The sequence below is a fragment of the Carassius carassius genome, chromosome 24, assembly GCF_963082965.1.
Source record: "Carassius carassius chromosome 24, fCarCar2.1, whole genome shotgun sequence".
Classification (NCBI taxonomy): domain Eukaryota; kingdom Metazoa; phylum Chordata; class Actinopteri; order Cypriniformes; family Cyprinidae; genus Carassius; species Carassius carassius.
Window position 1 is genome coordinate 9,095,538 of NC_081778.1, and position 22,083 is coordinate 9,117,620.

A 22,083-nucleotide genomic window follows, 5' to 3' on the forward strand; every position below is an offset into this window, starting at 1 on the left:
GTTAACCTCTCAATCACTGTTAGCATGCTTAGTTTCTACTGATTCAGAGTCTGTCTACCTGTATATAGTGCCAGAGCTCCTACTGAGATAAATTCAGGCTCTGCATTAATTTCTAGCTCAAGATCCCTGTAGTACAGAATCTGAGACTCAAATTCAGAAAGAAGAGGGTTCCCCTGGATGAATTTTTGGATGGTTTCCTCTCTATCTTTCTTCCAGATGTGGTGATAGAGGCTGAAGTGATCCAGAGCGTTTACTATTTCCTGCATAACAGTACACGACAAGCACAGTATCATACATTGCATGGTATACACCATAAAATAGCACATTGTCACGTTATAATCACAACCAAATAAAACAAACAGATCCGATGAAAGCTATACAGACTTGTTCCCATGGGACAATCATATTTCTGACTTTAATATCTAGATTCAAAATAAGTTAAACTCTTAAGACAGCATTCATTGTGCTTATTCCTCAATTTGTAAAAAATATTTAGTGTTTACAGTTGCACACTTTTAATGGAAGTTGAGGGGTTTCAGAAGGTTTAAAAGTAGGTATGTCCAGCTCATATTTTTACAAAACTGATCATGTTGATTCTACACTACAAATATTATGCTATTTTAGAGGAAAGATCTACTCTAGGTCGGCAAATATACTTTTGGTTGAGCCCTTGGTTGAGACACAGTAACTCCTGGAATTTCCATAAAGCTTAATTCAAATTAGAATACCAGTTTAAAATTCAAGAGAATTAATCTATTTTGGCCAGTTTTAAAAAGAGGTTTACTTAAGCCCAGGGCTTCATTTTTTTTAAATCATTTCTATTTGGGTAAATCTCTGGTAAATTGATTTATAATAGTCTGGGGCATTGTAATGAAATCTAATTAATTAAAAGAAAGAAAGAAACTAAAACTGACCTTTCTGATGGAGTTGATGGACGTACTAAGCACAGAGACAAGCTTGACAATCTCTTTGTTCTCAGAGATGCTTTTGTGGTAGTTCTTAATTTGGATGGGAATGACCTGGTTTGCAGATGCTGATATATCTGAGGTACTGCCTTCTGGAGGAACAAAATGTTCAAAGATGAGAAAGTTATTACCATAAACAAAATCAGACAAGAGCTGTGAGACAAGAATGCCACTGAATTTATATAATTATATATATGTATATATATATATATATATATATATATATATATATAATTATTTTATTTTTGCCTCAAATTAGTTATATGAAGGACCCTTTATCTCTAATTGTGACACTGCTGTACACTGTCAATTTCCCCACTCAGAGAGGGAGCAATAGAGAGAGAATAAACAATGTGGATAAGATTGTTACCGTGACACTAGGGACATGTCACCACTTCACAAAATGACATCCACTGTCTGCATTCATCATCATTATTCCCCAGATTTATTTATCAAATGACTGGAGAGGAATTTATCCATCCAGAGCTTCAATTTTCAACCATTATAAATACAAATTTTAAACTAACCAAAGACCTGCTATTTCTTGATTTGCTCTGCTGAGCTGTGTAATTACAAAGAGTGGGTAAGAATCATACCGGCTAAGCTGCGATAGGTTGATTCGCCATCTTCTGATTCACTCTCTTGGCTGTTCTGTTTCAGAGCAGCCATGCGTCGCTCACTCATTTTCCCCTGTGACAACAAAAATACTCAAGTCTGACATTTTACATACATTACACTAAAACAAGAACTATAGATTTTGTATGGCAACTTCTGAATTCATGTCAGTTCAAGAAAACAAAATTATTACAGAGTAGGAGGATAAAAGGTGAATAAAATACAAGGTAAGACACTATAGGCTATTCAAACTCAACATGAAATGGCATTTGAAACCCATTTTATGTATATAATGCCTTTACCATCAAGGCTATTTGAACTCAGTTAATTATTTAACTGATAAACTAATTAATTATTAAATAAATACCTTGGAAATTCTCTCCTTGCTCCACTGTCCAACTCCTTTACTGACGCTGACCACACAGTCCAAAACTTTGTTCAAGGCTTGCTGAACCTCATCAAGCCCTGGAACCGCAATCATGTTGGGGATGGCTAAACACACTCCCACGCTAAAGATGGGCTGCTGGCCTGTTCCCTTCTGCCGACTTGAGGAGTCTGCATCTGCTGCATGGTAAGTGGATTTTAATAACAATGAGCTAAAGCTGACCTTTATATGAATTATATGATTATATGAAGCTTTATGCTTTGAAACAAAAAGGTAGGGTCAAAAAGTTCCCCACAGTGATTTTTCTTAAGTTGGTTCTATGAATTTGTCACGCAGATCAATAGAAAAGCTGCTGTTTGAAAGTAACTTCTGTGTGAGCAGTGCTACTCTAGCTGACAATAGAAATTTTGCTTTATAATTAAACTTAATTAAAACACTTTTTAAATTAACCAAAAATAAATTTACTAAAGTATTATCAGTAAAACCACTGAAGGAAGTGACTTCACAAACCCAGGAAATGCATCAGTGATGAAGCATGGATGCGTTTGCGTAGAGTCTCCAGTGTGTTACGGGTAAGGCGCAATAATGCATCCACATTCCGATGGTTAAAATGAGACAGCAGCTCCTTTGCCTCCTCCTCCATCACCTTCATCAGATCCTTTTTTTTCTTCTTTTTCATTAGTGGAGAAGAGGGGCCAACACTAGTAGCCAAGGTACTACGTGACAAGAGACGGCCCTCTGATTTACATTCCTCCTCTCCTTTGGATAAATAAAACAGAAATGGTCACAATATATTACTGTGAGTACTTGGAATATGATAAGCTACTATGCATTAAAAAGTCCTGGACCTGCACATTCTTTGGTTTCGGGCATTTTCTCCATATGTGAACCCTTTTCAATATTAGGATTTTATGATCCATCCTTTCCCACTGAGAACTATGTCAAGTCAAGTCACCTTTATTTACTGTATATAGTGTTTTATACAATACAGATTGTGTCAACGCAGCTTCACAGTGTTAAACAGGAAAAACATATGCTGATAATGCAAGAGGACAATAGAAAACAGTTTTTGTTGATTCACTGTTGTCAGCATCCAGCTCATTTCAGTTCTCTTACAATAATGTCTGTGCAGTCAAGTCAACAATGTTACCATAAATTGTGTCCCCAACAAAGCAAGCCAAAGGTAAAACTTTGGGAGAAACCAGGCTCAGTCTAGTGATGGAGCCATACAAAAATATGCAAACATTCCCTTTTTTTCATTTACATTTATTCATTTAGGAGATGCTTTTATCCAAAGTAAAATAATTATAATAATAATTAAAAAGTAAATTTCTGGTGCCAATTTCATGGATGATGAACAACAGCTCTTACCATCACTGTCCATCTGTTCCACTTTGCTCTCTGTCCTGCTCTCATTCCGGTTTTTCTCTTCTTCCTCCCTCTTCTCAAATTCCAGTAACATATTAATCAGCTCATTGGCTGCCTCCTCCACTAATGAGCTCTTGATATGCAGCATTTGGGCTCCTTTTATGCAAAGCTCCTAAAATGGGAAATAAATTGAGCATGTATGATCAAATTGATTATATCTTCATGGTCCAGTCATAACAAGAAATTGGGCTTTAAAAAGATGGAATAGCAAAACAGTGGAAATGAAACACCAAAACAAATACCAAAATATAATGAAAAAGTTAAAATGCCAGTATTTATACATTATCTGCAGTACTGACTCAATCCAGTTCCCAAACAGGTTGCCCAAAAAAATTGTTACTAAATAAAAAGCTGTACCCTCCTGACAATGGCCCTCATGAAATTAAAAGATTGAAAGTGAATAAGAACAGTGTGACGAGTGGGCCGGGGCCGAGAGCCGTGGGAACGGAGCGAGGCCGGTGGAGTGATTGGAAATGAACGACACCTGCTCAACCCACCGGTCTCGAGTCCCACGGAGGAGATGGAAGGATATAATACAGGAGCGACGACAGTGAAGGACGTGAGAGGACCAGGCCTGGGCTTTATTTTGTGTTTTGATTTTGTTTGTGCGCGGCAGTCGTCCGTGAGGGGCTGCCGCACTGTTTTGTGTTTATTTTGCTTATTAAAGTCATTTTGATTGTCTGCCGGTTCCCACCTCCATCTTCCCGATGATTATGAAGTTTGTACAGCATTACAAACAGTTTCTGTACTAATCGCATTGTACAAATTTACCACTTGTCAAACAGTTTTCTGATTAGATTAAGATGAGAGAGTCCTATAATTTCACTGATCCGCATTTATACTTAAGCAAGTGGAATTGGTTCTGCCTCAATATCCTCTGAAAAATAACAGCATGTTGCTATGAATACAGAATATTATTATAATTTTTTTAATGTATATGTATGTGTGTACCTTTGTGGTCTGTACAAACTCCTCGCAGTTGCATGGCTCATCTTCAGGCAATACACACAGTGTAATAGTGCTCATTTCTTGCAGAACCGCATTGATTCTAAACTCCACCAGATCATTCACTCTTTGCAGCAGAAGTTCAAGGTCCTCTGGGAACCAGGAGAAATAATCTTTTCATTTATAATAAATTATCATACAGGGCACATTTACGAACAACTTATGTAAAACAAGGCCGGAAGTATGTGGACACTCTAATGCTTGTTTCTTAATGGCAGCAAATCCTAGCAGGCATGTTCCCACATAACGTGCAAAGCCTTCCAAGAAGAGTGGATGCTGTATTAATGACATTGTGAGGACCAACTTCATATTAATGCCAGTAGCCTTGACATTAAATGTTCAACGAGTATATAATTGGGTGTTCACATATTGTACTTTTCACCATTTACTGTACTGTATGTTCCTAATGTGGTCCTAATGGAAATCAGCTGTAAAGTGGAGTCTCTTACCAAGTGCAGTAATGATTCGATCAAGGTATTTCTCTATGTTTAGAGAGGTCCAATTGAGGGAGGTCAGACCGGGCAGAATGGCCTCATCTACTTTAGCCACATGTGGCATAATCAGTTGTTCAAAGGCTGGCTGGATCTTAGACCTCACCCTGGAGTTCTCACTCACTATCAGCTGAGGCAAAGAACAAACAAGGCAACACTCAGTGGATGGATAAAAATGACGAGATAATATCAAAAATATCTTAATTTGTGTTCTGAAAATGAACTGAAGTCTTACAGGTTTGGAATGACATGAATAAATGATGAAAGAAAATTGGAAGGTGAAATATCTAGTTCAGTCATGAAACTCGTCATGGCACAGACTGATTGACAGTTGACTGCCTCTGTTGATTCTGCAGCCAATGAGCTCGTTACTTAACATTTAAATAGTTTGGTTAATACTTTAATTTAGGGTCCAATTCTCTCTAACTAGTTGATTATTAACATTCATATTATAGTTTATTGGAGTTTTAATAGTACTTATAAAGCAAATGATAATGCTAATAAATAATAAAAAAAATGTTTTGATCACTTAATCCTACCCCACACCTAAACTTAACAATTACCTTACTGGCTATTAAAAAGCAACAACAACAACAACAACAAAAAAACATTGAGGCAAATGCCATAGTTCATAGTCCTAATCTGAGAATTGGTCCCCAAACTGAAGTGTGACCATAGTTTGGTTCAGAAACCCTCCACCTTGCCCAGCTGCACCCATATAGATCTTCTACAGGTAATTGAATGTATGTTACAAATGAATGTACAGCAGCAGGCTATACATGATAACAGCAGCATGTCTGTGGATACTGAGAGTAGCGAATCTCTGTGCTTGCTCTGCAGATTTATTCCACCAAGACCAAACATACCACTGTCATATGCATCACCATGCCAAACTAGTCTGAGAGATGTCAGGACTGAACTATATCTATAACCATCAGAAATAATAACACTAGTAACAGTGATGTGTTCCTTATTAGATATACCTGAAGTTTATTGTAGTTCTTTTTGAGAACATCCTTTTTCTGCTGCAAGATGGCTGCAAATGGTGGGATCTCCAATCCCATTCCTAGCATGCTGTCTGTTTCTCGAATCTGGGTCAGGATCTGGGGGTCAAAGTTCACATACAGCTCCCCAGTTTCTGGACTCTTGATGAGCAAAGAGGCTTGCAGACCCACTTTGACTGCTTCAGTCTATAGACAAATAGATGAATAAGACTGGTTGTTTAGTTAAAACAAAGATACAAATGCATTTAACTCATTTCATTATTGTATGTCTTTAAAGATGGCCATGATTTCTATAAAAATATATAAAATCTATTAAATATTTATTTAAATAAACATGTATATAATCTAAATAGAGAGGAAAGTAATAAATGAATTATAGGACAAAAAAAAAACATACACCAAGTGAAAGTGGCATATGAGCAAAGACCAAAACTGTCTAAAGCAAGAAGTCAGCAGTACCTTATTTTGACTCTAGACAACTGACCTGTGCCATCCACCTCTGATGGTAAAGCACTTCAAACTCTAGCAACACCTTGGCCACCCGGTTGTAATTCCGAATGATGTGTTTGGCATCTGGTGTGCTGAGTAGCCCAGGCATCTCCTGGAATAGATCCATGGGCTCCTGGATGCAGCTGTACAGCTGCCGAGCCCACAGGATCTTCCCTGCGATTGGAGGGAGGTCTGGAGCAATGGGGGGGTCTATCTTCTGCTTGGTGTAAATTCGATAGACCATCTCAATGTCACTTCCGAAGTTTTGCAGAATTTTCTGGTACTTATCACTGATGCCCAAGTCTGGAATACCAAGCCTGGTGAATATGAAAATGACAGGGAAATAAATAAATATGCAAAAATATGAAGCAGCACAACTATTTTCAAACATTATAATAATATTAAATGTTTATTCAGCACCACATCAGCATACTAGAATGTGTGAAGGATCATATGACACTGAACACTGGAGTAATGACTGCTGAAAATTCAGCTGTGCAATAACAGGGAAAAATACATTTTAAAATAAATTAAATCTGTTATTAAAAATTGCAATAACATTTTCACAGTTTTTTTTTTCAGTAAATGTAGCAACAGAAACGTACTCGGTTACTAACGTAACCTCGGTTCTCTCTAGAAGAGGGAACGAGTACTGTGTCTTAGCTAAGACGCTACAGGAAAAGTCTCTTTTCACGAAATACTGAAGCAAAAAATTAAGACAAACAACAAGACAAACAGCTGCTCAGTCTGTCGAAAGACAGCGGAGCGAGACACATAAGTCTTCATTCTCCATCCTCTCGGCTCACCGAGAGGTCACCCACACGCTTCACTGAAGTGAGAGCCAACAAGAATACCGTCTTGAACGACAGATGCTGGAGGCTAATCGATTGGATAGGCTCAAAAGGGGGACCCTTCATGGCCTCCAAAACCGTCGCGAGGTCCCATATAGGGACTGACGGAGGTCAGGGAGGATTCAGCCTCCTAGCTCCTCTAAGGAAGCGGATGACCAAATCGTTCCTTCCTATTGACTGACCGAGTGCTGTTTCAGAAAACGCTGCGATGGCCGACACATAAACTTTGAGCGTGGATGGGGCTCTGCCCTTATCCAACAGCTCCTGTAGGAAGGAGAGAACCTCCGTCACCTCACAATTAAGGGGTGAACATCCCCGAGCTGTACACCAGCTGGAGAACACCGACCACTTCGAGGCATACAGCCGTCGTGTCGACGGAGCTCTAGCCTGAGTGATGGTATTTAGCACTCCCACTGAGAGATCAGCGGGTAACCGTTGAGCGCCCACACATGGAGGGACCACAACTCCGGTTGAGGGTGCCAAATCGAGCCCCTGGCCTGCGAGAGGAGGTCCCTCCTCAACGGCACTGGCCACGGGGCGACGTCTGCTAACCGCATCAAATCTGGGAACCATGAGACCATGAGACCCAGCATCCTCTGACATTCTCTGAGCGAAACAGTCACGCCGCAGCGGAGAGAACTCGCCGCGCGCTGCATGCTCAAAGCGCGCTGTGGTGACAGCCACGCCGTCATGGAACGTGAGTCCAGAGCTAAACCCAAAAAACAGTATCGTCTGACTGGGGTTCAGCGAACTCTTCGCCCAGTTGACACTGAGACCGAGTCTCTCGAGGTCATCGAGTAAAACGGTCCTGTGCTCCACGAGCTCCGCTCGTGATTGAGCCAGAATCAGCCAGTCAAAAAAATTAAGGATAATTTTTTGCTTCAGTATTTCGTGAAAAGAGACTTTTCCCGTAGCGTCTTAGCTAAGACGCAGTACGAGAGAACTCTCATAAGAGAACATTATAATTTTTGGTAAAACTTTAGATTAAGGCTTATATTCACTATTATCTTTGGTTTTCCCTCAATAAACTCCTAATTTGCTGCTTATTGATAGTAAATAAGGCAGTTGTTGTAGTAGTTATGTTTAGGTATTGGGTAGGGGTAAAGGATCATCTCGGTTACGTACTTAACCCTCGTTCCCTGAACTTGTCATATTAATATTTGTATTTGTAAGTTAAAATTTACACTCACAGCTCTTATGTGAAAAGTTGAATCTTTCAATTTGCACACACAGACAATGATCAAAACGAAGTTGTAGATTAATAGTCACAAATGTGTAGAATGACATTCACACAAAGAAAATGACATACACACATTTTTACGACATATTTACTTTTGCACTTTACTTCAGTTTCGCTGCACAATGTCAAGTCGGCACTTACAACCTCTCAGATCTGGAAGTACAAGTTCAAATCCTAGCGCTCTGACTTTTGCTACTGTTTTTGCGGTATTCTGTTGCAAAACTCACTTGTGCACTTGTATATGCAGATGTGAGAGAGCAGAGCTGGGGGCGGGGCTTTGGTGCGAATGAAGACATTTTATTGGTCGATGCCCGACCAATGAACAACGCCAATTGTTTTCACTGAATATCCTTAGCTTTGACAGGATTTTAAGACACTGCATTCATTTTGCCATTCAGGTATTATCTAGTAGACAAATAATGCAACATATTTTATATGTATATCCCACTGCATATCACTCTACCAGAGTTGCAATATAATGCTGTTTTTATTATTTTTATGTTTTGTAAAAAAAAATTTTAACTTCTTCATTGGGTTAAATTCCCAATTTGCTTGTCAGTAATGAACCTTTTTAAATGCAACATTATTATTATTATTTTTTTAATAAAAATCGAGTGTTTAATAATGTCTAAATGTACATTAAACAGCAAAACCTAAAAAATTAGGAGTATGAGAACATAATGCTGTTCCATTTTCCAGTATAAAATGCTATTGTAACGCATAGTCATTAGCATAGTCATTAGTCAACGTAGTTATCCATGCATAATCAATGCACTTTGTGTGTTTCAAATTACTAGAAATCGCTGCAAATATAATGAAACTGCTGTCTGTCCCAATTAATACATTTCAAGCATATTGACAAAACGTGTAGTTTAGTACTATTGATAGCTCCATGAACCACGTGACCGCGTGGCGGTGAGATCAAAGCATGCTCTGGTTCAGCGAGATTACTCTGCAATATGCAGTGGGATATACATATAAAATATGTTGCATTATTTGTCTACTAGATAATACCTGAATGGCAAAATGAATGCAGTGTCTTAAAATCCTGTCAAAGCTAAGGATATTCAGTGAAAACAATTGGCGTTGTTCATTGGTCGGGCATCAACCAATAAAATGTCTTCATTCGCACCAAAGCCCCGCCCCCAGCTCTGCTCTCTCACATCTGCATATACAAGTGCACAAGTGAGTTTTGCAACAGAATACAGCAAAAAGAGTAGCAAAAGTCAGAGCGCTAGGATTTGAACTTGTACTTCCAGATCTGAGAGGTTGTAATTGCCGACTTGACGTTGTGCAGCGAAACTGAAGTAAAGTGCAAAAGTAAATATGTCGTAAACATGTGTGTATGTCATTTTCTTTGTGTGAATGTCATTCTACACATTTGTGACTATTAATCTACAACTTCCAATTCAAAACACGGGTGTTTTGATCATTGTCTGTGTGTGCAAATTGAAAGATTCAGCTTTTCACATCAGAGCTGTGAGTGTAAATTTTAACTTACAAATACAAATATTAATGACAAGTTCTCACATTCATATCTTTAACCTCTCGAGTTTAGCTACTGATTTACCTCCATAGTTACGTACGTAACCGAGATGTTCCCTATCTGTCGGTCACTACAAGTTATGTTGAACGACATATGGGGTCCTATGGAAAACGCCACAACCCGAACACCATCACAACCCCGTGGCACTGCAATTGTTAGCAAGCCGTGGTGTGCCCCAAAAGCTATGCTTAAGGTCGTAACTTTCCCAAAGCCCCAGCGCAAATTCACTGACCTTGGTACCAAGGGGCCAAAGGGTGAGTACATCGCTGCTGGAGAAGAACACGCTGCTGGTCTGCCCACACAAAGTTAGTGGAAGGGATTTCAACCTTCTGTGAAAGATTGCTTCAAATCTTCCATATTTGTTCTTTCAGCTTGGCAAGACAATGGGGAAGCGAGCCTAGGAACAGGCCGCTATGGAGACCACATCCTACCCGTAGAGAGGTGACATGTGGAGATACTGATATGGACCTACCCAGGGGGCAGTACTACATATGGAAAGGGTCTCTGAGACAGTTCCTACCTTAGAGTAGGGATGGAACAGCTGCCAGAAGAGACTGACAGAACGGGTCTGTCAATGGAAGACACGGGTTTGCCAACAGGGAAACCTTACCGTGGAAGAAGGTTTCCCTTGACAAATGTCTGCCAGAGAGGCACCGTGCGCCAGCGCAGAGGAGGAGGCCACACTCCATGTGGAGTGGGCCCTCACCCCCAGGGGGCATGGCTCACCATGGGGACGGTACACCAAGGTGATGGCATCCACTATCCAGTGGGCCAACCTCTGTTTGGAAACAGCCTTCCCCTTCTGCTGACCTCCAAAGCAGACTAGGAGCTGCTCAGAGCTTCTGAAGCTCTGGGTGCGGTCCACGTATATGCGAAGCGCTCTTACGGGACACAGCAACGCCAAGGCTGGATCTGCCTCCTCCAGGGGCAGCGCTTGCAGGTTCACCACCTGGTCTCGGAAGGGAGTGGTGGGAACCTTGGGCATGTATCGAGGCCGGGGTCTCAGGACAACGTGAGAGTAGGCCGGCCCGAACACAAGGCACTCTTCACTTAACGAAAATGCTTGGAGGTCCCCGACCCTCTGATGGAAGTGAGCACGACCAGGAGCGTTGTCTTGAGAGACAGGAACTTAAGCTCGACTGAATCTTGCCAGTCTCGCCAGAACAATAGAGAGGTCCCAGGAGGGAACCAGGGGTGTCCTAGGAGGATTTAACCTTCTGGCACCCCTCAGGAACCTAACGATAAGGTCATGCCTCCCCAGGGACCGACCATCCACTGCATCGTGATGGGTGCCATTGCAGCCACATACACTTCCAGGGGTGAGGGTGACAGCCTACGCTCCAACCTTTCTTGCAGTAAAAAAAGCACGACTCTGACCGAGCATCTCCGGTGAGAAGAACACCAATTTGTGAACAGACTCCACTTCAGAGCATATGCCTGCCTCGTAGAGTGGGCTCTAGCCTGATTGATAGTGTCTACCACTGCCGGTGGCAGATTACTTAGGTCTGCCGCGTCCCGTACAGAAGCCACACGTGGAGGTTCCAAAGATCTGGACGTGGGTGCCAAATGGTTCCTCATCCTCCCTGACCTTGCACAGCATCTGTGCGAGCAGGCTCACTGGGGGAAACGCATACTTGCGTAGCGCCAGAGGCCAGCTGTGTGCCAGTGCATCCATGCCCAGGGGGGCCTGGGACAGGGAACAGTACAGCTGGCAGTGGGAGGACTCGTGGGAAGCAAACAGGTCTAACTGGTCTTCCCCGAATCGATTGAGACATGCGACGTGATCATAGACCACCCTATCGGTTGATGTACGAAACAGGCGCAGTGTTTTCCGTGCAGACCAACACGTACCTGTCTAACAACAGTGGCCGAAACCGCCGTAAGCTAGATGCACTGCCAGCAACTCCAGACAGTTGATGTGCCAAAGCAGTTGAGGTCCTGTCCAGGACCCTGAAGTTGCCTGCCCATTGCATGTCACGCCCCAGCCCGTGTTGGAGGCATGTGCCTTGGCAGCGAGACATTCCCCAGCAGGAGAGTGCGATTGTGGTGCACTTGTGTCTGCAAAACGCCGCCCCTGGAAGGAATAGTCCGCGCCTCTCACCCAAGGCCTGTGAGCTGTCGGCCGCTCTCGCTGCCAAGGCTTACAGTGCTGCGGGCAAAGCTGTCTCTGCCCTGTATGCCATGGCTATCCTGCAAACTCACCAAGCCAAGGCTTTAAAAAATGCACGTGGGTAGAACCAACCCGTGGTTGATGCAGGAGCTGCACACAGCGACTGACCTCACCCTTCCGGGCGATGGAAGTCACGACGCAGTCCCTCGGGAAGGCAATGTCCACTCTGGTGGTCCAGTAGTGCCATTTCTGGTTCAGCCTGGTCGGTATCAGAGACATTGACAAAGTGCACTTTCTCAACGCTCCCATCTCCCAGGCTGTCCTGTGTGGCGACGCTGTCAGGTGCTGTGCCCAGCAGTTCCTGACAGAACAACAGCAGACTGAGGCCATACAGCACATCTCACCCCTAGCTGCCCCGCCGTCGAGGGTAGTGAGGACGGAGGAATGAAACGAGCTGCTTCCGGCCGTAAAAAGGGGCCATCCACGACTACATCACTTCCCCATGCACATCCGCGAAGAAAGGAACCAGAGCAAAACGCGGTTGTGAGCGGCACTCTACATCGAGAACCAATCGAACAGCCATGAGCACTCAGGGTTGGAAGGTGCATTCACCTCCATCCTGATGCTCACAGCTGCCCGGGCAAGCACTGCTGTCAACTCTGGGTCCAATTCGGCAGTGGCGACAACAATTGATCCCCGATGCTGCAATTGACATCTGATCCCCGGCGGCAAACTGAATGACCCGTTGGGACTGCCATAAGACAGCACAGCAGAATCACACAGCAGCCGGACACAAGACAACACTGCGGAAGAGGTAAGAGGTCCGTGGGGCGTGGCCCGGCGGAGAAGCTCTCACTGTCACCTTCAAATCTCCCAGAGCACTAGCCGGCAGTCCTCTGCTCGTGGCAGGGGTCTGCTCCTTTCCCTTCAAGAAAGGAGAGATGCGATCGCAGCCTTGCCCTGGTCACACACGCAGTGCATGCATGAACCATCCACAAACGAGTCGTCAGCGTGCTGAATGCCCAGACATGGAAGACAACCACCAACCAGAACAGCTTCCCGACACACAGCAGATGAATGGCTTTGTGGAGTATAACAGCTTTCATACAACCACTCGGCTCCAAAGCAAAAATCTAATGAGTGGATGCACGGGGCACCGTTGGCACGGGGAGTGGCTCAGGTCTGTTAAATCCACTAGCCAATTTTCATTGGCGTTTTCTCTTAAACTCAGAGATGATTGGCCTCCCAAGTGAGACCCCATATGTCGTTCGACATAACTCGTAGTGACCGACAGATAGGGAACTAGAATATGGTCATGCTAAATAAGGCATTCAGATGTGCTTTAAAGTACCAAAACAGCCAATATGCAAGTAATTAAACGTAAATTGTACTGCCTAATCTAGAGTGCTACCAATTTCTTACCAACCACAAACATATATCACCCTTGCTTATATATATATATATATATATATTTACATATATATAAAAGACATATTACCTTTCAAATTTCTTGAGCACATATAAAGCCCGCTCAGTATTTTGAATTCTGTCAAATGTATTGTCCATGAAGGTTCTCAGTTGGTTCTAGAAAGAAATATTTAAAGTATAAGTAATAATTTTATAGTAATAAATACAAATTACAAAACTGAAAACATACTTACATGAAGTTCACTAGTTTGTTTGCAAAATTCATCATAGTCTTGATCAAAGTCTGTCTTTCTTTGGTCCAGGAAACTGTACTGTTTTTTCTTCATAGTCAACACAATGGCCTGGACATTAGAAGACAATATAATTGCAAAACACAAAGAAACTGATAGTTGCCAGAGAAAAAAAGAAAAAACATTCTTAAAACCATCTTGGTATATGCCGAACTGTGGAATAGTTCACCTAAAAATGTAAGTGATTTATTCTGTCATCGCTTATTCAACCTCATGTTGCTCAAGATTGTTTATTAATTGCTATGATTCACAAAAACAAATGTTTAAGAATGTTCACACTTATTTCAATATAAGAATCATAGTAGCCTGTGGCTGCCAAGCTCCTAATGTACAAAAAAGGCCATAAAAGTAGACCATACAACTTGTGTACTAAATTTCAAGTCTTCTGAAGCCACGTGTTCCTCAAAATTATTAAAGTCTTACAGGCTTGGAATAACATGAAGTTAGGAAAATTCTGATAGAATATAATTTTTTTTAGTGAAGTATTCCTGTAACGGGCGTTTGAGGAGCAGTTTGTTGTAAAATATATAGACTTTCACAATGAATGGGAGTTAGCAATAGATCTTTATCAGCTTTTGTTCAATTATTCAGTACTCCTGGAGTCCTCTATGTCTGAACTTTGTTTCCATGGACAGAAAAATGAGAGTGAATTAATAAACTTCCTTGACAGGAATAAAGAGATGCAATGAATGTTAATGGACTCACAGTATGACAATACTTGGTTAAAGCTAAAGGTAAAATTTGCCCTTTCATGCAAATCCAGGATCGGCATGCCAACCTAAATCATGGCCTTCATTCTAAAACAAATTACAATAATGATGTCAGATCAGTGTGAAAGGGCAGTTTCTACTTATAAAGTCAAAGATATGGATTTAGTTCCCATGCTGGTTAACGCTCCATGATAAGACATGCACTATATTAAAAACAGGTTTTTCCTTTACAGTTACCTCCCATTTCCCCAACATTTCTGCAGTCTGTCCACGGTAGGCAGCAGAGAGAACAAATACCACTTAGTCCATGTTAAGAGTGCCAATTATAGCCAGAAAATTGTTATATATTTAATCAAACCTCCAACAAAATTTTACTTTTTTAATTGAAAGCAGTTGTATACAGGTGCTACACAAGATTGGGATACAGGTAAAGTGGGACAATATTAATATAAGTTAAATTAATATAAATTAATTTTTATCATTATGTGTTTATTTTTCCAATCCTGGACATCAGGATTAAATGGACAGTCCATCCAAACATGAAAAATCTGTCATCATTTATTTAACCTCGTCATTCCAAATTGGTATAACTTTATTTTTTTCTCGGTAAAGATGTTTTAAAGAATGTTTCGGTTGCCATTGACAAGTCAATGGTGTTTGTGAATAATCAAAATTGTCGATTATTCCTTTGAAATTGTAATTTTGTAATTGTAATAATTGCAATTATTGCAATTATTAATTATAATTAAATTAATGATGTTTACACCTTTGTTTTGAAGTAACTGCATGCTATATTTTTATATGAAAATAAACAAGCTGACAAACCCTAACTGATTTTTTTTAATAGCTTTTCTATAGTATTAAGCCTCAAATGTCAACTATAAATTGGATTTGTTTCTTCTTTAAATTAAAAAGTTAAAAATATGCATAGTATTATAATGTTATACTAAAACTAAAATCAAAACATTGGAAAAACCCTTAAGATAACATGTAGAAAGAAAAAAAAATTCTCAGACAAACACAATTAGAAATTCGATTAATTGTGCTGCCCTAATGTTTGGTCATCAACATTCTTCAAAATATCTTCTTTTGTCTTCCGCAGAAGAAGGAAATGCATACAGCTTTGGAACAACATGAGGTAAATGATGACAGAATATTCATTTTTGGGTGGACTATCTTTTAAGTTTAAAAATATTATGGAACGCCATGTAATCATTAGTAGATCTACAGAAATAGCAAATTATCCAAAAGTGTCCCACTTTAACAGTATTCACCCTATGAGACTTACACTTTACCATTATGAACAGTACATTAAAATGATATTAATAAATTCTAATTATAGCCACAACTGTGAATAACATGGTTCTTGTGAATATCTTACTATGACTGCACAAACTGAGGTGTTTGACAAAACTTAATTAAATTTCAGCTTATACAATTCACAACTTTTGGCTCACTAGTAAATGCTTCATCCAAATCAAACATTTATATGCCACTTAAAAAGGCAATCTGTACTGACCTATGTCAGTAAATACACTTTTATCTTCTGGGTATGCTCTTTTGTACAAATCTAAAACTAGACCACCCTGATTACTACGTCATGGCCATACCTGAAATCTGGTTGCCATGGTTTCCAGTCCCTCAATTTTGGAGTCTTGCAGGGCATTGTAGGTGGTAATGGTGCCAAACATGTTTAGAATTTTGTCCAACCGTCGCTGAAACGTGTCAAATTTGCCAAAGATGTACATTTCGCTAAAGTCAAACTGACGCTCCGACGGATTCTCCTCCAGCTTCTGCTTGGTTTTTTGGAAATATTTCTGGTATTCCTAAAATATTGGACACAAAAATTTGTGTTTACAGTTTATTCATCTGATAGACATTTTGTTTCCAAAGCAACGATAAACATATTCACTATATCAAATATTAAAATATAATATTAAATTACTATTTCACCACTTGTTATCAATAACTAAGTTTGTTTGTTAAACTTATTTGTGTTCTTTTTGTATTTTCCCTAAATGTGATGAAGGTTAAGTACTGTGTTTAAATGCGGTGTATACTGTATAGCATATGAACAATAAATAAATTAATAAATTAATAAAGAAATTAATACAAATGGAGCCTCTTTAATGTGAAGTTTGTATTTTAAATAATACACTTAGTAGAAATAAGGTTATAATTTGCGCTGTGAAACCAATTTGAGATATCTGTCATGTCCAATTTCTGGGAATCTTGTAGATAAACTTAGAGTTTATTGGCTTTACAAGGTCATGACTTTGAAGTCACACTAGACTTCATGCTGTGAGCAAATACAATTTATAAAATAAACATAATTTATGTCGACTGGTTATGTGTTCTTCTTGGGTTTATCTTTGCCTACAAAAGATCAGAGCCTTAAAGCTTAAAGAAAAAGGAAGCTGTGGATGAAGGTTAAGTGTGGTGTTCAAAGGCAGTGTTCAGCAGACATGCTCTATATATATATACAGTACAGACCAAAAGTTTGGACACACCTTCTCATTCAACGAGTTTTCTTTATTTTCATGACTATGAAAATTGTAGAGTTACACTGAAGGCATCAAGGGCTATTTGACCAAGAAGGAGAGTGATGGGGTGCTGCGCCAGATGACCTGGCCTCCACAGTCACCGGACCTGAACCCAATCGAGATGGTTTAGGGGTGAGCTGGACTGCAGACAGAAGGCAAAAGGGCCAACAAGTGCTAAGCATCTCTCGGGGAACTCCTTCAAGACTGTTGGAAGACCATTTCAGGTGACTACCTCTTGAAGCTCATCAAGAGAATGCCAAGAGTGTGCAAAGCAGTAATCAAAGCAAAAGGTGGCTACTTTGAAGAACCTGGAATATGACATATTTTCAGTTGTTTCACACTTTTTTGTTATGTATATAATTCCATATATAATTCCACATGTGTTAATTCATAGTTTTGATGCCTTCAGTGTGAATCTACAATTTTCATAGTCATGAAAATAAAGAAAACTCTTTGAATGAGAGGGTGTGTCCAAACTTTTGGTCTGTACTGTATATATATATATATATATATATATATATATATATATATATATATATATATATACAATTACATCTTTTTACTATCTTATATTAAAAGCCAAGAAAATCTTTATACTTAGAGGTATCTAGACCTTGATAAGTATATAGACACATCTTCCAGCTAAATGTCACATTATACCTGATTTAAGCGGATGGCAGCTTTAAGCTTCTCAGATACCACTTCCTGCGGCTGATCCCATATGGTTGTCGAGCCATTATTTGTGATAAAGGCTTTACAGGCAGTGATCATTTGATTTGTAACCTAAAGAGAAAGATAATATTTTTAGTTTAAAGCATTAAGTCTGTGAAATGAAATTTAGTTATTTTGGGAATCACCTCACTCTTACCTTGACAAAAAGGGAAGTGATCTTCTCTGAGGTGTTGTAGTAACGAGAGATGCTATGGATCATACGTATTGCATTTATAAATCCAGGAATAGCTTCTACCATGGACACCTACATAAGGATTCACCAAAAACACACTTTATCAACTAGTTATAACACATTGCCACAGGCATTTTATATATATATATATATATATATATATACACACAAAAAAATTGAGGTCGCTTCAGTCACAGCTTTATCATGTCAACATTGTCATCCTAGTGTAACAGTTTCAGGCTTTATGTCTGACAGATTTGACTCATGCTCACAAAACTCTTTATATACTGATATAAAATATGTTTTGAAGACAGCCTTAGGATCATAAAGGATAAAGGAAAGTAAATTATGTTCTTTTTAACTTTTTATTCATTAAAGAATCCTGAAAAAAGTATCGTAGGTTAAAAAAAATATTAAGATGATAAATAATACATCCGCATATTGGAGTGATTTTTGAAGGATCAAGTGACACTGAAGACTAGAGTAATGGCTAATGAAAATCACGATAACCCAGTCATTTAGCCAATACTGTTTGGCACCATGATCATTTTGCTTGCCTATTTTCCTGCTTCCAACACATGAAATCCAGGAACTCAATTCAGGATCCCACCCCACTGTAGTGATATAATTATTTTTCTTAATTCTGACCAGTGCAGTGTATATATAGCTGGTCATGCAGCATGCTATCAGAGATCCTCTGAAACCTTCCACCTCCCCCATCTCCACCTGTCTTGATCTGCTAGGTGATTTATATGTGCTTATTCATGCAGCAGCAGTACATTTCACATGCTCACAGCAGCGTGTCTGGATATCTGTTAACAGTCCTTTAACATGCTGAGACTATTCTGAGAGTTCCCATGATTGAAAGATACAAATTTCTATCTACACAAGATGCTTTGTTTCCAATTTTTGAATGGCACAAATTTAATAACTACAGAATAAGCCTTACAGGGTTGCTGTTGTACAGCGGGTCACAAAATTTCTCAAGGGTGTATAGGTACTTCACATTGTCTTTGGCCTCATTTGCCGCATCAGTAATTCTGATGTCTAGTTCTCGCCAAACCTGCGGAGGCAAATAATTTAGGGGCTCAATCAAGGGCATTACTGAAATGAAAATGAAAAAAGGAATTGTGCAAAAGGAAAGAACATTCACCCCATTATTTCAAGAAAACTCAATTATATATATATAAAAAAAATGTACATTCACTTTTATGTGGCAAGATAAATGTCCCAGCTATTTTCTTTTTCACCCAACAGCTAATAGTGATATATAAATATAAATCATAAAACTAACCTTAATCAGTTTGGACTTGGCTATAATAAGAACCCCCAACACAGCTTTGACCTCAGGACTCTTCAACTGGTCCAGCAGGTAGTTGAAACGGGACATGCGTTTCTTCCAGTGGTCAAGCTCTGCACGGGGGCCCAGGTCATCTGCCTCTTTTCTTAACTGGTCACTCTCTGCAAGGACCTTCAGACCACAAGACAGTGTGGTTAAAAAGTGAATACAACATATAAAAAAATGACAAAAAAGTTAAAATTTTGAGGAAGCTCCTATGTTATTTGCAAGCACACACTCTCAAATAATATATTCATATATTATTCTGAAACCTGTTCGATCTGTTTGACCCAAGTTTTCATGCAAGCTTCAATCTTCTCCAGAGCTTCTGCATTATTAGCCACAGCTGTGTAATCTGAAGGACCTTTCAATGTCTTCAAGTCAAAAGTTTCACATTCTTTGAGGTTTACCTGAAATATCAAACAATTTTCACAGATATTACTTTGGGATAGAGGTATTTTGTATGGTGGATATTAAATTGATGATCTGTGTTAAAAAGACTTTAGTGTTTTTTAGTAGAAAAAAATAAAATAAATAAAGTTTATTATTTAACCTGTGAAGCTGTCTAAATAATTAATTTTGAGGTAGGGCCAATTTATAATGTCTATCATTTCTGGCAACCTTGCAATGAGTTTATCTGCTTTACAAGGTCATAACACTGAAAGTGAATGCTAGTTACTACAGTTAAGTTATAGCTAAGTAAATATATCTAAATAAAGTCACACAAATCCAGCCAGCAGCCATATCACCCTCCAGCCCAAGACTGGTTGCCCACTGAAGCTAAGCAGGGGTGAGCCTGGTCAGTAACTGGATGGGTGACCTCCTGGGAAAACTAGGTTGCTGCTGGAAGAGGTGTTAGTGAGGCCAGCAGGGGGTGCTCACCCTGCGGTCTGTGCACCTCCTAATGCCCCAGTATAGTGATTGGGACACTATATGGTCAAAAAGCACCATCCTTCAGATGAGACATTAAACTGAGGTCCTGACTCTCTGTGGTTATTAAAATCCCAGGATGTCTTTCAAAAAGAGTAGAGGTGTGCCAATTGCCTCAGCATCCTGGCCAAATTCGCCCTCTGACCATCATGGCCTCCTAACAATCCCCATATCTACTGATTGGCTTCATCACTCTGTCTCCTCTCAACCAGTAAGCTTGTGTGTGGTGAGCATTCTGGTACACTATGGCTGCTGTTCCCTCACAATGTAGAGTGCTTTGAGTGCTTAGAAAAGCAGAAAAGTGCTATATAAATTATTATGATTAAATCTCATGTTACCTAATATAATGTCTATTAGGTAATTGAATCAAAAAAAAAAAAAAAAAAAAAAAAAAAATTATATATATATATATATATATATATATATATATATATGATCTCATAAATCTAGAAACCAGGATCTTGACGGCTGAAAACTTGAAAGAAATTAGAAAACTAGCCTTAAATTTCCAATATTTCATCTATCTGACCAAATCCACCATCCATTTCATTTTTGAGAGGTTATGGATCAATATAGTACTAGAATGGAGTCTGTGTATTCCTGGGTGTATTTATGTAATTGTAAAAGTGTGCCTATTTGTATTTGTGAGACCTTTTCCTGCAGGCTCTCCTGTGCCCCAGCTAAAACAGAGACAAAGCTGTCCAGAGAGTTTATAAAGTCTTGCTTGACAGCCTGAGACTGCGAGCTTGCTAGCTCTCCCCAGCCGTGGTTCATCTTCCACAGAGTGGGGATGAAGATCTCTGACAGCAGCTGCTCCACACTCTTCAGCAGACCAACACCTATGGTGTCCAACATGTTAAAGTTCACATTCTATGAGAGAAAACAGAGGGGAGAGGATGAACGTATACACAAGAGACTTTTGTTGTTGTTTTGATGTCATATAAGGCTCTAAATAGTTTAGTATAGTATATGTTTTGCCCACATGATGAAAACTACATAGATTTAATCATAAGCATAGTATTAAGAAATAGAGTGACAACTGATACTTGCATGCATCTACATTACACACTATCAAAATTTCATCTTACTTTTTGGGCACAAAAATATCAGCAACAATTGCATTATTTAAATTCAATCACATTATTTTTGCTTGATCAGTTGAATAATATTTGATTTAAAACTCACTGTTTTATGAAACCTTACATATGAAATAACAGTCACATGAAATTAAAAATAAACTATGTGTGTGTATATACATATTATTTTTTTATGTGGCTGATATTTCAAATGTCTAATTTTATATGGTTAAGATGTAACACAGTAGTCACTCTAATATTTCTCAAAAAAGCAAACAAAACATGAGTTTCCATTTACCCTGTGGATATTCTCTGATGTGATAGGCTTGGAGGTGTTTGCCCGGGTGAAAAATACACAAATGCCAGTGAGGGCCACATCCGTGCCTTCTGTCACAAAGACCTTGGCTTTCTTACTTCGATACACTGAAGAGGATACAGCTACCAAACAAAGACAGACTGATCTTATCGCACGTCTTGTTTGGATGCAGTGTAACATTTGTGAGAACTTAATGAGACTCATCATTGAGAAAATTTAGAATTACAAAGAAAAAAAAAAGTAATAATTACAAACAAACAAAAATAGTCAAACATTCAGAGAATTACAGTATTTCTTTGATTTTTACAAATTTTTACTAACCCATGTCTACATGCTCTGTATCCTGGTAGTATAAAATGAGGTGAGGAAGTCCATTTGCAGCAAAGAACTGCTCTATCCGCTCAATCTGAAAGATCAG

At 39.5% G+C, this 22,083-nt stretch overlaps 1 protein-coding gene across 1 annotated transcript in view; it reads right to left on the reverse strand.

Moving 5' to 3' along the window:
- Positions 1-22,083, reverse strand: part of dnah5 (dynein, axonemal, heavy chain 5) — a 215,682-nt gene that overhangs the window by 182,094 nt on the left and 11,505 nt on the right. The window contains exons 3-23 of the mRNA XM_059507404.1: positions 21,987-22,071; positions 21,648-21,787; positions 20,925-21,143; positions 19,616-19,753; positions 19,299-19,475; positions 18,954-19,067; positions 17,969-18,076; positions 17,761-17,883; positions 16,168-16,383; positions 13,791-13,898; positions 13,628-13,713; positions 6,378-6,699; positions 5,873-6,079; positions 4,848-5,019; positions 4,345-4,490; positions 3,337-3,505; positions 2,476-2,724; positions 1,948-2,144; positions 1,562-1,655; positions 915-1,057; positions 59-260 (exon numbers count right to left, since the gene is read on the reverse strand). Of these exons, the coding sequence (XP_059363387.1) occupies positions 59-260; positions 915-1,057; positions 1,562-1,655; positions 1,948-2,144; positions 2,476-2,724; positions 3,337-3,505; positions 4,345-4,490; positions 4,848-5,019; positions 5,873-6,079; positions 6,378-6,699; positions 13,628-13,713; positions 13,791-13,898; positions 16,168-16,383; positions 17,761-17,883; positions 17,969-18,076; positions 18,954-19,067; positions 19,299-19,475; positions 19,616-19,753; positions 20,925-21,143; positions 21,648-21,787; positions 21,987-22,071 (3,415 nt within the window). The remainder of the gene's footprint in view (positions 1-58; positions 261-914; positions 1,058-1,561; positions 1,656-1,947; positions 2,145-2,475; positions 2,725-3,336; positions 3,506-4,344; positions 4,491-4,847; positions 5,020-5,872; positions 6,080-6,377; positions 6,700-13,627; positions 13,714-13,790; positions 13,899-16,167; positions 16,384-17,760; positions 17,884-17,968; positions 18,077-18,953; positions 19,068-19,298; positions 19,476-19,615; positions 19,754-20,924; positions 21,144-21,647; positions 21,788-21,986; positions 22,072-22,083) is intronic.